Genomic DNA, 16,517 nt, shown 5'->3' on the forward strand with positions numbered 1-16,517 from the left:
TTCTTTCTTCATTTCTAACCTTTAACATTTTAATCATACCGTTGTGGTGTGGACCTCCTTGGGTTCATCTTTTTTGGAATTCTCTGTGCTTCCTGAACTTGGATGTCTATTTTCTTCCCCAGGTTAGGGAGGTTTTCAACCATTATTTCTTCAAATAACGTTCTTATTTGTTCTCTCTCTGTTCTCCTTCTGGAACCCTTAATAGGTGAATGTTTGTTTGCTTGATGTTGTCCAAGTGATACCTTAACCTATCTTCATTTTTTTTTTTTAAGATTTTATTTGTTTATTTGACAGAGAGAGACACAGTGAGAGAGGGAACACAAGCAGGGAGAGTGGGAGAGAGAGAAGCAGATGCGGGGCTCGATCCCAGGACCCTGGGATCATAACCTGAGCCGAAGGCAGACGCTTAACCGACTGAGCCACCCAGGCGCCCCATCCTCATTTTTAAAAAATCTTTTTTCTTTTGCTTTTCAGTGTGGGTGCTTTCCATTACCTTGTCGTCCAGATTATTGATCCGTTTTTCTACGTCTGCTTATCTACTCTTGATTTCTCCTAGTGTATTTTTCATTTCATGTATTGTATTCTTTAGCTTGGATTGATTTTGGTTTTATATTTTCTGTTTGTTGAAGTTCTCATTGAGTTCCTCCACTCTTCTCTCCAGTTCAGTGAACATCTTTACAGTCATTATTTAAAGTCTTTCTCATGCATATTGCTTATCTCTGTTTCATTTAGATCTTTTTTGAAGTTTTATCTGAACATATTCTTCATTTGGAGCATATTCGTATGTCTCCCCATTTTGCTTGACCTTCTGTGTCTAGGAATTAGGCAAAATATCTACTTCTAAAATTGAAGGGATGGCATTTGTATGGTTGTCCTCTGTGTAGACTCTGTGGTGACTTTGGCTGGCTGGAGATGTGACTGGCAAGGGGTGGGGGTCCTGGGGCACTCTGTGCTGGGGCTGCCCTGGGAGATGGCTGGAGTGGTGCCAGGGTCAACACAGAAGGTTCCTTGGCAGGATAGCTGAAGCTGAAATGGGTACAAACTGGGGGGATCCCAGGGCTCTCTGCACAGAGGGCACCTTGGCGGGACAGTAGAAACTAAAGTGCATGTTGGCCGGGGTGGGGGCCCTAGGCTCTTTGTGCAGAGGGCATCCTGGCAGGACAGCTGAAGCTGAAGTGGGTGCAGGCTGAAGTGTCCAGGGTGCTTAGTGCTGGGGGTCCCCTGGTGGGGCTCTAAGCTCCAAAGCTGGGGTGTCCCGGGGCACTCTGCACAAGGGGCGGGGTGCCCTACTGGGCTGGCCCGAACTGAGGCAAGGATGGGATGGAGTGTTAGGTGCTCTGTGCAGGGTGTGCTACCTGGAACTGAGGTGGGCATGGACCAGGGGTTTCTGGGGGAGCTCTGTGCAGGGGGCATCTTGGTGGGGCCGCTGGACCCAAAACAGGCATAATCCAGGAGGACCGGGAGCGCTCAATGCTAGGAGTGCTCTCTCAAGCCATCTAGAGCCAAAGCTGCGTGGGTTTGGAGTTTCTGTGGTTTGGAGCCTCAGCTGCAGCTGCAGTGAGCCCTTACCAGCTGTGTTTCAGTGTAGGGGCCACCTGGGTGCCACAGCTGGGGCTGGCCTGGGATGGGGCCCAGGGTGCACTGAGGCGGTAGGCTGGCTTGGGAGCCCAGACCCTGCTCCCGTCCACGCTATTAAGGGGGAGCACAAACTGTGGTGCTGGGCAGCCCCTCTGTCCTGGGAAGAGTTCCAGCCGCTCTCCTGCCGTTTGGCAGCATTCCAGGACTAGTTCCTCTGTATTCTAGTTGCTCTTTTATTTTTTTCATTTATTTTTAAAGATTTTATTTATTTGACAGAGACACAACGAGAGAGGGAACACAAGCGGGGGAGTGGCAGGCAGAGGGAGAGGGAGAAGCAGGCTCCCTGCTGAGAAGGGAGCCCGATGCGGGGCTCAGTCCCAGCACCCTGGGATCATGATCTGAGCCTAAAGCAGACGCTTAACGACTGAGCCACCCAGGCGCCCCCTAGTTGCTCTTTTAAACTATATTTTCTTTTTCCCCTGGGCATCTGGGGCTGGCGTGAGCTAGAGACCTGGTGCTGGCTGAGGCGGCTGGCTGGCTACAGCGCCTAGAAGCTGTTCTCAGCTGTGCTGTCAAGGTGGAGGGTGACCGTAAACCAGGGTGCTTCTAGCCCCTTGGGCCCGGGGCATTCTGTTAGTTCTCCCACTGTTTGGCCAGGGTAGTTAGGGACTGGCTTCTCTAAATTCTAGTTGTCCTTTTATTTAAAAAAAAATTTTTTTTTTAAAGATGCTACTTAGAGAGAGAGAAGCACACACAAGCCATGGGAGGGGAGCAGCAGAGGGAGAGGGAGAAGCAGACTCCCCACTGAGCATGGAGCCCGATGCAGGGCCCGATCCCAGGACCCTGGCATCATGACCTGAGCCCAAGGCAGACGCTTAACTGACTGAGCCACCCAGGCGCCCTCTAGTTGTCCTTTTAAACCTCAGTTGTTTTTTTTCTGTGCCCCCATCCCTCAGTAGCATCCCTCCCCATGGCAGTTCACATTGTCCGGGGTGAGAGTTCCCTTCATGATGGTGTCTCCTTTCTTGCTGTCCTCTGTGTTGTCTGTCTTCTATTGTGCAGAAGATGTTGGGTCAGTCCTCAGTTCTTCTTTAGGAGGAATTGCTCTAAAAATAGGTGTAGATTTGGTGTGGCCCCAGCGGAGGTAAGTTTAGGGTCTTCCTACAATCACCATCTTGGACCGGAACTGACTTTCTGTTCTCATTCTTACTGGTAGTGTGGGTATAGAATTGTTGTTTGGAAACAGTTTTCTCTCAGAATTTTGTTTGTTTGTTTGTTTATTTATTAAGATTTTATTTATTTGACAGAGAGCGAGAGAGGGAACACAAGCAGGGGGAGTGGGAGAGGGAGAAGCAGGCTTCCCCCAGAGCAGGGAGCCCGATGTGGGACTCGATCCCAGGACCCTCGGATCATGACCTGAGCTGAAGGCAGACACTTAACAACTGAGCCACCCAGGCACCCCAATGTCTCAGAGTTTTAAGGGGTGGATGAAAATGTCACAATATGAAATTCTTTTTTAAAAAATAAAAGGGGTGCCTGGGTGATTCAGTTGGTTTAGTGTCCGACTATTGATTTCGGCTCAGGTCATGATCTCAGAGTCGGGCTCTGTGCTGGGCTTGGAGCCTGCTTAAAATTCTTTCTCCTTCTCCCTCTGCCCCTCCCTGCTCACGCGCTTGCTCTCTCTCTCTCATTCTCTTAGAAAGTACGAGTACCTTATGATCTTAACTATGCATAGAAATAGGACTGTGACTAAAGACAGCATAATGTTTTTGTTTGTTTTTTAGATTTTATTTATTTATTTGACAGAGAGACAGCAAGAGAGGGAACACAAGCCGAGGGCGAAGCAGGCTTCCTGCAGAGCAGGGAGCCCGATGTGGGACTCGATCCCAGGACTCCGGGATCATGACCTGAGCCGAAGGCAGTCGCTTAACCAACTGAGCCACCCAGGCGCCCAAGACAGCATAATGTTAACAGCGGCTGTATTCTCTGCAGACTGATGTAATGGGTGGCCACTTTTATATTTTCCTGTATTTTGCAAATATTTTATGAAGGGTATTTTCTTTTATAATCAAGGAAATGTTTAAAAATAAGCCATTTTGATGGATCTGGTACTCCTAATACAGATAGGATGGCAAAATATAAAACATTAGCATTAATAATTAATTGCATTGGAGGTGTTTTCATAACAGCTCAGTCTCTATTCAGTGTTAACATGATATCGTCAAAATAAATATGAATAATAGTCTTTATTTAAATCTGAGTTGCAAAGTATAGCTATGAGTGTCCTCAGTAAAAATATACTTTCAGTTGGAAGAAAAGGCTTAACTCACGTCTTCAAATGTGATTTTTTTTAAAGAAAACATGATTTTAGCAAATTTGCATCAACTCTCTTCTGTCTCCTGCACACATATACTCTTAAAATAATAAGTATAGTAATAGGTATATGGATTTCATTGTTTTAAAGTTAATGAATGAAATTTATGCCATGGAGAGAATTATGGTTTAATGAAAAGGATAGGGTCTTTAGAGCCAGGAAGCCCTCGATCCCATTCCTGATTGAGCATGTGCACATTTGCTGTGTGACCTGGACAAGTTTCTTAGTGACCCCTCCTGCTTGGTCTGGGTATCTGTAAAATGGCAGTGACATCTGCTTCACAGAATAAGATGACAGAACCCACTTCTAGCATCTGGCAAAGAATAGTCATTGAATGAATGTTAGGATTTTTCCCTTTCCCCAAGAAAAGTAAACATTAACTAGTGTCCTGGTTAATTATGGGCCCAGGGATTTTCCCATTTGCAGCTTCAAAAGAGGAAGGCCAGCCAAGAAAAATCCTGACCTAGTAAAGAAAATGTCAAGTGAGTGCTTGATTTCTTCAAATAAACAAGAATTTCTCTATCCCGAATCCACATGCTTTTTAAAATTTTTATTTTTATTTTTTAAAGATTTTATTTATTTATTTGACAGAGACACAGCGAGAGAGGGAACACAAGCAGGGGGAGCGGCAGGCAGAGGGAGAAGCAGGCTTCCCGCTGAGCAGGGAGCCTGATGCGGGGCTTGATCCTAGGACCCTGGGATCATGACCTGAGCCGAAGGCAGACGCTTAATGACTGAGCCACCCAGGTGCCCCTAAAATTTTTTTTTTTTTAAGATTTTATTTTTTTAAGTCATCTCTGCACCCAATATGGAGCTCGAACTTACGACCTCGAGATTGAGTCGTGAGCTCCATTGACTGAGCTGGCCCGGTGCCTCTCTACATGCTTTTTCAAACTCTGGTGATCAAGATCAAAAGGACAAAGTTATTTTTTCTTTTTTGGAATTTCAGTTGTAGACTCTCTTTCTTTGAGTTTTATGGGATAGTGGTGCTAGAGATCAGATTCTTTAATAGAAATAAGGTATTTTTTTTTTTGTGGTGGGCTTGGAAACAACACAGCGTGCAGAAGGAAACATGGAGGTATGATTGCTTAGTTCAGATGTCTTGTCAGTACTTGGCCTTTTTAAAAAATAGCTTTGTTGAGCTATAATTCAGATACTCTACAGTTGACCTGTTTTAAATGTACAGTTCAGTGGTTTTCAGTACATTCAGAGTTGCGCAACCGTTCCCACATCTAGTACATTTTTATTAACCCCCAAAGAAACCCCACGTCCTTAGTCATCAGCCTCCGGTCCCCTTGCCCTCCTGCAGCCCCTGGAAATCACTAATCTATCTTCTGTCTCTATGGACTTGCCCCCTGTGGACATTTCATATAAATAGGATCATACAATCTGTGGTCCTTGGTGACTGGCTTCTTTCTGTGCTTTACCTGTTAATGCTTTGTTTGGAGAGCAGTGGAGTCTGCCACACGTGCTCTGCTACGGGTTTTGTTACCTCCCAATAGTCTGCAGGTAATGTGAGATCGTGAACTTCAAGTGGCTTTTCAACTTAGAGCAAAAAGAAAGTGTGACCGTTTTCAGGGAATTTTGTTACGGGTATTTTGATGCCCTGTTTAAACATGATGCTGCTCAAGATTTTTTTAAAATGCTTTTAATAATATAATCCAAGCTCCACCTATTCAAAAAATATAATTTGATGAGTTTTGCCTGATTTATATATCCATGAAATGATCACCAGCATCAGGATAAGGTATATTAGCTGCCCTCTCCAAAAGTTTCCTTGTATCCTTAGTAATCCATCTTTTATTTTCCCCTATCAGATCCCTGGGGCTCTTACTTGTTTTTTGAAAAAAAATATGTATTAAATGAGAGACTACTTAGGAGTCAGTGGTGAGAGGCAGTCTGTGTGAAGGCTGGCTGGGTGACCTTGTGTATGTGCCGTCACTGTTTGTTTTCCTCTGTAAATGGATATAGTTAATAGGAGCTACCTGCAGTTATGGGAGGTACCAGATTAAACATTATTTAATTCCTTCCCTCTCTCTGCCTTCAGTGTTGAAAAGGTTACCACATAACATTTGTTATTATTCAGTAACCCTAACTCTACCAACTTTGAGAACCGATTTGAAAAATTTACACTTGTTCATCCAACAAGTTTTATTGAGCACGTGGTATGTTCATCACTGCCCCGTGCATTGGGCCCACTGTGGCTGATTCCAAGTTGAGTAAGACATGAGACACATCCTGTGTACATTCAGCCAGGGTTTGGACAGAATATCCACGGATGGTGTGTGAACAAAGTGGCATGGAGGTTGAGCAGTTGGAGTGACTGTCCCTGTCTGTGGGGACTCCGTGTTGGCCCTGTGAAGGGTACGTAGTTAGATGACGGCCTCTAAGGGATTAGAGAGAAGGCATTTTAACCTGAGAAGTGGGATCACTGTTGTGCAGGGCTCTCAAGAAGCCCCCATGTAGGTGGGACCCATTCTGCCGGAGTTGGGTGAAACAGTTGGAAGGGAAAATGAGGGAGTCCACCGACAGGCTTCCTACTGGACTGAGGAGGTGAGTCGGGTTTTGTCAATCAGTAGAGTCTGTAAAGATGTTCCAGTAAGGGACAGAGTTACACTGTAAGTAGACTGTTTTTGAGGTGGCTCTTGTGTATGGCTTGAGTTTGACGGTAACGTAGTTGAGCATCAAGGAAGACTTGAACGTGTCTGGACAGTCTTCAGGATCTTAACTAGATTAGTGACGATGAGAAAGGACACAGGTAAAAACGTCGAGTCGGTGCCTGAGTGGTTGTCGGGGCTGTGGTTTCTTCCCCATCTAGAATACTTACGGAGTGCTTACAGCGTGCTAGCTGCTCCTAATATGGTCCCCACAATAGTGAAGTGTCGGTATAATGTACCCATTTTTCAGATGAGGAAATTAAGGCGTAGAGTGGCTAAGACGCATCCTTGTCGTGCTCCGCCTCTGCTGTTCCTGCTCTTCCCCCGTCGCGGCCCTTCTCCCACTCACACCGTCTGCGACCTCTCGGCTGTCCACCAGCATCTCCCCACGATCCCTCTCTGGCCGCTCTCACTGCCGTCTCCTTTGTTCAGTCTCATTGGTCACCGCAGCTGTTGTGACACATTCCAGGTCGTCATTTGCACTCTAAAAGTGTTTTCTCTAAACCTAAATTGGGACAAGTCTTTTTTTTTTTTTTAATTCATTTATTAGCATGTGTATGTGGACACACACGAGATGGGGGGAGGGGTAGATGGAGAGACTCTCACGCAGACTCCCCGCTGAATGCAGAGCCCGAGGTGGGGCCCCCTCCCACGACCCTGACATCATGACCTGAGCCGAAATCAAGAGTCGGACGCTTAACCGACTGAGCCACCCAGGCCCTGCTCCCCCCCTTTTTAAGATGCTTCCTGTCCCTGGTGGACTGTGGCATTCAAGGCTCTGTGTTCTGATCCTTTATAGATCGTCCCCTGCCCCCAAACGCCACGTTCCTGCTTGGCTCTGTGCCTCTGCTTGGGCGTTTTGTCCACCTGAAACGACCTCCTTCCTTTCCTCTGCATCATGAACTTCTCACCCGCCCCTCAGCGGCTCACACAGCTTACCCACTGCGTCCGTGATGCCTTGGGCAGCTGGCTCTTCCTTCCTCCTCACTGGCTGTGGCCTGTCTTGTATTTTCCTTGATTAGCCAATACCAGACTCTTCTCAAAAGTGATGTGTGGCAACTTACAAAAATAGATATAGGAGTAAAACATCAGACTGATGAACACAGAAGAGCACGCGGACTCTTAGGGTAGAGAAGTAAAGGCGGGATTAAAGGTAGTGTAGGAACGTGTGACGTCGCAAGCGCGGAAGGAGCCTTACCCCCCCTGCCTGGTCTTAGCACAGAGGGAAGCGTAAAATGGTAAGAGTCTTCCCAGTGGCAGTCAAATGCATAAAGCCAGTTGCTCTGGAGAAGAGCTTTTCCTGTTACTGAGGCTTGAGAGAAATGTTTCTGGGGTGGGTGGAAAGGAGGTTGGAGGTGTAGCCAAGTCTTAAACACATCCCTCCAGCACGTGGACGGCCAGGTTCACGGAGCGTCTTCCTGTAGGAGGCCTCGATACAGCGGTCGAACGTAACGCCAAAGCACCATTCAGACAACAGTTTTCTACAAGCCGGGACGATGACCCCAAAACAGAGCCGCTTCTTGTTCTCGCTTCGAAGGAGAAAATGTAGAATAACTAAAGGAATTAATCCTTCTGTTTTTATATCTGTTCACCCCCCCCCCCAAAGCAATCACCTTCCCACAGGCAGGGACCACATTCCTCTGTGGCTTGCTCGGTGGCGGGAAGCCTTAAGGGTGAGGAATGGGGAGAGCCCTCTGTGCTGGGGGAGGCGGTTGCTGGGGTATCAGCACCACGCTCCCCTTTGAGCTGTGTGTGCTCAGAAAGATTCGTATCTGAGTTGCAAGATCTGCCAAGAAATGGCTGTAAGTTCTCTTGACTGTCCGGGGGCTGACCTGCTTCTGAGACCGTTTTCGCAGCAGATGCACCGGCCAAGTGAAGGGGCGATGGCAGAGTGACTGCGGCTAGGCTGGTTCTGCTTCCAGAAGAGAGCTTTTCAAAAGGTTAATCTATTCAGCAGTGCTCCAAGGGGCCAATTTAATTTTCCCCTTGTCTCCTGCATTTGGGACTAAGACCTTACACTGTCATGATTCTAGAGTAGGATTCAGAAGTATGCATTTTTAAGCGAAAAGCAAAAATAGCACATTTATTGAATGAGGTCAGTTCTCCCCAAATAGCCCTTTCTCTCTCTAATTTATATCAAAATATGTTCTGACATACCTCCTCCCCCTCAACGGTTGCTTTTCTCTCTCTTTCTCTGCACAGGAACTTGATAAAGAGCTCCCAGTGCTGAAGCCGTATTTTATCGATGACCCTGAGGAGGCTGGAGTGAGGGAGGCTGGCCTGAGGGTCACGTGGCTGGGACACGCCACCGTGATGGTGGAAATGGACGAGCTCATCTTCCTCACCGACCCCATCTTCAGCTCTCGCGCTTCACCGTCGCAACACATGGGTCCAAAGCGGTTCCGTCGTGCCCCCTGCACCGTCAGCCAACTGCCCCCAATAGACGCTGTCCTCATCAGCCACAACCACTATGACCACCTGGACTACAATTCCGTCATCGCTCTGAATGAGCGATTCGGTCAGGAGTTGAGATGGTTCGTGCCTCTGGGTCTCCTCGACTGGATGCAAAAGTGTGGCTGCGAGAACGTGATCGAGCTGGACTGGTGGGAGGAGAATTGTGTCCCTGGACACGATAAGGTCACCTTTGTCTTTACCCCTTCCCAGCACTGGTGTAAAAGGACGCTCATGGATGACAACAAGGTTCTGTGGGGCAGCTGGTCTGTCTTGGGGCCCTGGAGTCGTTTTTTTTTCGCAGGAGACACTGGCTATTGCCCGGCTTTCAAGGAGATAGGAAAAAGGTTTGGACCTTTTGACCTTGCAGCTATTCCCATCGGAGCGTATGAACCGAGGTGTGTAGACTTCCCGAGAGGGCAGCCCTGTTCTGTAATAAGTGGCCTGAACTCTAAAGGAGTTACGAGTTTGTGATCATTTGGGGTTATCATTTGTGGTTTGAATGGTGGGCTTTTGTTATTGGTGGTGGTTAGGCAGATTCAGTTACGTTTCTTGTAAAGTATTTCAGTCCGTCATATCCATTAAATAATGACCCAGAATCGGAGATTCTGTCACCAGGACAGCTGGGCCAAGGTTTAAAGAATTGCTACAACCTAGTTACAAGTTCAGGTACCGTTCTGACTCGGGTTAAACCGATCAGCCAGTAAGTGAAGCTGAGCTAGCTCTTGTTCTTCACGTGGAGGACACTCGATAACCACCTTGTGCTCCGTGTCCGGCGAGGCCCCGTCCCCAGGCCTGTAGCTCTCCTGCGTTGGGCAGAGAAAAAGCAAGGAATCCTAGCAGTGCGTCCCTTGCACCGGTCTCATGTCACTCAGCACTAATGGCCCCGTTGTACACTCCTCACCCACAGTTGAGCTGCTGCAAGGTCACACTGGCACTGGAGACCCACAGCCCTGCCTGTGCTTTCCTTCATCTCGTCTGTCTAAGGGAAAGAGGTGATTTCAGAGAATTCAGTTCAATTTCAGCTAACGCTGGGTGACAGGTACAAGTTAAGAGAAAATAAGCACTAATAGTAAAAAACATGTTTTCTTTCCTAAAGTACGTGCACAGATGGAGAATTGTATGGAGGCTGGCATTTAATTTCAGCATTCCTACTAGCAGGAAAAACACTAACTCAAAAATGAGCAAATCTGATCATGAGTTTCCATCTGATTTTGTTATATTTGACTTTTAAAGTTCGCTAAAACCATTTTTTTTTTTAAAGATTTTATTTATTTATTTGACAGAGAAAGCGAGAGAAGGAATACAAGCACGGGGAGTGGGAGAGGGAGAAGCAGGCTTCCCGCTGAGCAGGGAGCCCGATGCGGGGCTCGATCCCAGGACCCTGGGATCATGACCTAAGCCGAAGGCAGACACTTAACGACTGAGCCACCCAGGCGCCCCGCTAAAACCGTTTCTTCACTGTCTTTATTAATCTTTATTTCGCCCTCTTTTTTTTCCCTCTAGTTTCTTTTTTTTTTTTTTAAAGATTTTATTTATTTATTCATGAAAGACAGAGAGAGAGAGAGGCAGAGGGAGAAGCAGGCTCCCAAGGAGCAGGGAGCCCGACGCGGGACTCGATCCCAGGACCCTGGGATCATGACCTGAGCCGAAGGCAGACACTTAACCATCTGAGCCACCCAGGCGCCCCTCCCCCTAGTTTCTTTAAGGGGCTATATACTTCTACCTTATTTTTAAAAATTATTATCAATCACTAGTCTTTGAACTTCACTTTTTCACTTAGTTCTAATGAAATCTCTCAAAAAACATCAACCTGTTTACAAATCAATTTCATACAGTATTGATCTTTAATCAGTGTATTCTTAATATATTAGAATACCTTATTTGTAATTATGAAAATTTTTCCTGTGTCACAACATATAAAGATCCTGTATATGTGATGGCATAATGTGTACGGATTAACTACACAAATTCCCTCACGGAATTCCCCCTTCCTGCTTGCATTGCAGCTGTCTTGTTACTAAGCTGGGAGAAGGCCAGGAGCATAATATTTGCTCTGAGAGAATTAGATTGTGGTAGCCTCTACTGTGTAATCCATCTCTCTGGTCAGTACTAACAGTTTTAGAAATAAGCTTATCAAGAAAACCTCAGAGTACTCCATAAATGTACAATGATTACACCCAAACAGCTTTCAATAGTATCCCTGTGGGGCTCTCCTGTCACCAGATATTCTATCCAGGCTGATTAGGAAGTTTTGTTTATTCATGTTCTTTTCTTTTTTAAGTAAGCTCTATACCCAACATGGGGCTTGAACTCACAACCCCAGGGTAAAGAGTTGCATGCTTTTCTGACTGAGCCAACCAAGCGCCTCAGGATGTTAAATTTTTATTGTAACTTTCACCCAAAATAAAAATTTTATATTTCAGATAGACATAAAGGTGGAAAAGAATATGTCCATCCCTTTGATTGGCTGTAGGAGTTTAAAAAAAAAAAATCAGTAGAAACACCAAAAACTATTTGCTGAGTGTCAGGAGACAGGACAGAACAGTGCTTCTCTAATCCGCTGTTGAGTTGAACACAGTGGCTTTGTCTCTAGGCTCCCCGAGGGCCCGGCAGCTCCTAACAGTAAATAACAACCCTTTAGCTGTTGGAGATGGACTTCTCTGTGGTGTGCTCTGTAAAACGCAGAAGCACCTGTGTTAAGTCCAGGTCCACGAGTCTTGGCTGCAGCAGAGCTGGGAGTAGCAGACCTGAGCTCCACACTCCCAGCGTTGGGTAGAGTTGGGGTCCACACGCAGGCCCCCGCCTCCTGACCCCTGCTCTTGCATAGGCATCGGGCAGCCTTGGACTGTTTCCACGCTCTCTCCCCATAGTCCCCCTCAGGTACCCTCCCTCTTCTTGCTAAATCCTACACCTCACTGTTCATTTGTATGGTGTTTAAATAAAATCCTTGAATAGCAATTTTTTTTTTTTGGCTTCCAGTCTTTAAATATCCTACACTAATTTTTGTTTGCTTTTTGCTTTAGCAAATTAAAAAAAAATGGTTTCAGCAAGTTGTTCAAGTTCTCTTGAATCGTGCTTTTTGGCTTCTATTCTTGACCCATTAGTTTCTTTGATTCATACCAGGATTGCAAAGTATCTACTTTTTAAAGTAAAAGTAAGACATACCTTCAGAATAAATGGTCAGTAAAATCAAATGCTTGTGAAACAACTTCTTGCCTTGCAAAGGGGAGCTTTGCTTGAGACTTAGCTATTGTGTAGCAGTTTGTGTAAGATTTTTGCTTATTTTGTATTCCAGCAGAAAAGTGGACTCAAAAGAGATGGTTTTGCCTGTTGTACTCCCGTGCAGAACCTTTAAAGGTTGATTAAATGAAGCAGTAATTAGAATTTAGTGTGTATTTCAAAGGCCAGAATTAATAAATTGCTGTTTTATCAGGTGGTTTATGAAATACCAACATGTAGACCCAGAAGAAGCTGTAAGGATTCACATTGATGTTCAGACAAAGAAATCTGTGGCAATTCACTGGGGAACTTTTGCCTTAGCAAATGAGGTGAGTTTGATTGTGATAAACATCACTTTGGTTATGTGCTTGACCTAAGAGGATTCTAGCATCAGCACCCCCTGCAGTGTGCTCAGAGGCCGGACTGGAATCAGACCCGCACAGCCCTCATATGCATTAAGGGGATCGATCACATTAATTAGTAAAACAGTATTTATATACGGTGGGGAAAAAACCTCATTACATGCTGTGCTTTTGGCTTATTTCTGTAAATGAAGCATGCATTTATAGAACCAAATGTGTATAGTCTTGGAAAATAGAAAAAATGAACCATCGTGTCTTCCCTCTCAAGGGGGCTTTTTTTCTATAGAAGATGTGTACGGGGTGTACGTAACTCTAAAACAGGTGTGGGAAGAAGTACTTCACTGTGGGACAAAGTGGTCTCACGAGTCATGGACTGTTACTGATTTGGAGGGATCAGGGAGGGAGGGCTTCCTGGAGGAGGGGACATCTGAAGTTCCCTGTGAGAATGCATTTCAAGAGGAGGAAGGGGGCAGAGCATAGGATTGGAGGCAGCAAGCGAAAGGGGAATGGTGAGGAATTAGTTCAGCCAGAGTATGGCTGTGACATGGAGGGCCATGGGGGACGTGAGGCTGGACAGCTGGGAACTTTTTAGGACTATGTTATTCATCCAGTAAACAGTGATTGAGTGTTGTGTGCCAGGTGTTGGGATAAATGGTGGTTTTATTCCTAAACTAACACAGAAGAGCTGATTGTTTTCCCGTAAGGTAGATGAATCTAGAACTCTTATCAGCCAGGGTTCTGGGATCAAGCAGAGGGATAGCAAAAAAAAAAATTTCTCCTTTCCTGGATCCAGGGCCTACCCTAAGCAAAATTTAGAAATGGATGCTTGAACTTGGTATCTTCTGCTTTGCTTTGTGTGGCCTCTTCCACATCGCAGGGCCATGCTGCAGGCACCCTGTGTTTTCAGGCTGTTCTAGGCACTGCCTTTGTGCTGTTCCTGGCCTGCCCCCTCCCTCCAGCCCCCGTCTGAATTCCCAGCCCAGAATCACGCTGGGGGTGGGGGGCGAGTGAATGAATGACCCTGGGGCCTGGGAGAGTGAATGAGAACAGGAGGACATGTGTGGATGTGAAGAGGAGCCGGGGTCCTGGCTTCCTGTGGCATACTGTGCCATTCGGTGGCCATCTCTTACTCCATATATGTATCCCGTGTGTGTATTCCCCATACATAGATCTAGATACGTGTCTATGTTCCATGTGCGATCTACACCGAGACTTAGATGAAGTCCTGCTATTTTATTAAACCTGTTCAAAGAGAAAAATCAAGGATGACTCCTAGATTTTCAACTTAAGTAATTGGGAAGATGGTCATGCTCTTTACTGAGATGGGGAAGATGAGCGGATAGAAACCTCCATCTTCAAGAGTTACTGTGTTGTTCAGCTTCCCAAGAATTCTTCCTGTTATAAATCTAACCTCCACCTTTATTTCTTAATGAAACCTATAACAACTCAATAAGTCTTAGCAATTTAGAATGTGTTCACACTTTGACATTAGATGCAGAAACCGGACAACTATGAGTTTGTTAAATTATAGAGATGACAGAATTTTTGGATATTTACCCTATGAGTAAACACTTTAAAATGATTTGCACAAGAGTAGTTATAATAGCTACTTACTATAATAGAAGCAGACTGAGGATGTCCTTAACTTGGCAACACTTAAATCAGATGTTGCTATATGTACAATTTTTATCTCAGGAATTATGAATTTCCTACATGGTGTATTTAAGCACTAAAACTTAAAAGCCCACTAGTTTTGGTGGAAACCAATTTCAGGCCTCACATAAGATAGGTTACCTTTTTAAAAGACTAGGGTCTTTATTTTGAATATCTCCTGTTGGAGTAGATCGTAAAACAGTGACCCTTTAAAAGGGAACCGAGGAGTTGCTGGGCTGGTTGCCCAGCTCTTAATGGAGCCAGAGTGCTGGGCACTTCCTCTGTCCCTTCACTCTTACCTCTAATCTGCTGTCTCGCTGGATTCATACTTGCTCTGTGGCCGTGGGGCATTTTTACCTCCCTTGTGGGACTAAAGTGTTTGCACAATGAGACTACTACCAGTCTCACAGAAGGCTTTCTTGCGTTCTTCTAGGGTAAACCTCTCAATGGCCGAAACAGCCAACAGTTGACCTATGAAGAAACTCAGAGAGATAATGCAACGTTGAAATCCACACTAAGATTAGAGCCTATTGCTAAAGTGATGAGCAAAGAAACAATTAGCGTAGGGTGATTGTGTGTGTTGTTAGCCAAGATTTGTAAGCACTGGGGGGTGTGTGTGGGAAAGGGGGTGAGACTTGACAAGTTATTTTTCAGTGGGGAAGAATTTCATCATTTTCGAATCTCTTATACTAACGTAACTTTGCAAGGGAACTATTTTGACGTAGGCTGTTAAAGTTACACTTTATTGGGGATATTTTAGCAATTTCCTGTATGATCCAGAAGCCAGCGAGGGAAGGGAAAGCATCTGTGTGGCCAGTGCCTGTTAGCCAACCTGTATGTCTTACACCTATTGGGCATATCACCGGCTGTCCCTTTGTGGTCACCACCACTAGTCCCCACCCCCTGCTCCTTGAGGAGGGAGTGCCCTCTGACCCCGTCTATGGGCCTCTTCTCTAGTGGGTCACTCCCTTAGTTGGGGGTCTCTTCAGTCTTGCGGCCAGCAGCCCACCCTTCACTCCCACGTCTCCCCCATAATCCATGTTGATGTATCCAGCTGCCTGCTTGACATCTCCACTTGGATGTCCGTTACGTACCAAAGACTTGAGTTCTGATCTTCCCTCAAACTTCTTTTACATCTCAGAAAATGGTGCTAGTTACTCAGGTCAAAACCTGGACTTTTCTCTCTCCTGTCCCCCATCCTGTTTTCTCCACACGCAGTCAGCTCAAACTTTAGAATATGTAAGTAATCTCACCCCCCAACATGGGGCTTGAACGCACGACCCCAAGATCAAGAGGGTCGCATGCTCTACTAACCGAGTCAGCCAGGTGCAGCCCCTGAATATTTCACATTGGACTACTTTTCTCTACTTGGACTGTTTCCACTCTGTCCCTTCCCGTCTGTTCCCAACACCCTCAAGGACAATGACCTTTGTGCCTTGACCCCAGTCAGCAGCTTCCCTCCTGCTCGTCTCCCTGCAACTGCCTCCCAAGCCTGGTGCCGCCCTCTGCCAGGTCTTGGGTCAAACGCTGCCTTCTCATAGAGGGTCTCTTAGCCTGTGGTATTTAAAATTAAACCTCCATCCACCACACTTGTCACCCCTCCCTTTTTCTCCCCACACCGTGTTCACCACTCTGATAACATCACCCATTTTTTATCATTCCCGTGTGGTCTATGAGTAGAACGTAAGCTGGCCGCTCCGGATAGGCGCCCCGAAGTCCATTGTTGCCTGACAGGTAGAGGCAGACCTGTTGCTGTCGATGGGATGAGAGGTGGATTTTTATTCCTATTTTATATGTCTCCATTTTACAGCTTTTCTAATTGAAGTTGAGAAAAGAAGAACCTCTGAATAAAGGGCAAAAAAACAGGAACCAAAGGGCAGTGAGGAAGTTCTACCTGTTTTAGCTCTGTTCTCTGGGTCCTCCTCATACTCTGGAGACGCCAGTGTCGCTACTTGGCCGGCAGTTTGGGGGTAGCAGCCTTCTCTGAGCCAGAACTCTCTTCTCCAGCGTTCGCTTACACATACACACTCTGATTCTAACCTAAGCTTCTGTGTTCTTCCAAGATCTTGGTAACATCTCATTCTGTAATACTGTCTTTGGTATTGATTCCATTTGGATTGGACTTTCATGTAGTGAAACAGTGGTCGGATTTCATGCAGCCTCGTGATGTTTAGTCTGAGTTGCCATCACATTTGACATTCATGATATTCGGAGAGGTTA

The 16,517-nt window shown here is 45.9% G+C and overlaps 1 protein-coding gene across 5 annotated transcripts in view; it reads left to right on the forward strand.

Annotated features, from left to right (window-relative positions):
• NAPEPLD (N-acyl phosphatidylethanolamine phospholipase D) overlaps positions 1-16,517 on the forward strand; it is a 56,640-nt gene that overhangs the window by 36,567 nt on the left and 3,556 nt on the right. For all 5 annotated transcript variants that reach the window (XM_025872761.2, XM_073898701.1, XM_025872760.2 and 2 more), the window contains 2 exons: positions 8,812-9,458; positions 12,497-12,611. In XM_025872761.2, coding sequence (XP_025728546.2) covers positions 8,812-9,458; positions 12,497-12,611 — 762 coding nt within the window. The remainder of the gene's footprint in view (positions 1-8,811; positions 9,459-12,496; positions 12,612-16,517) is intronic.

Source organism: Callorhinus ursinus, unplaced genomic scaffold, assembly GCF_003265705.2.
Source record: "Callorhinus ursinus isolate GAN/ISIS: 27379988/994484 unplaced genomic scaffold, GSC_fseal_2.0 scaffold12, whole genome shotgun sequence".
Classification (NCBI taxonomy): domain Eukaryota; kingdom Metazoa; phylum Chordata; class Mammalia; order Carnivora; family Otariidae; genus Callorhinus; species Callorhinus ursinus.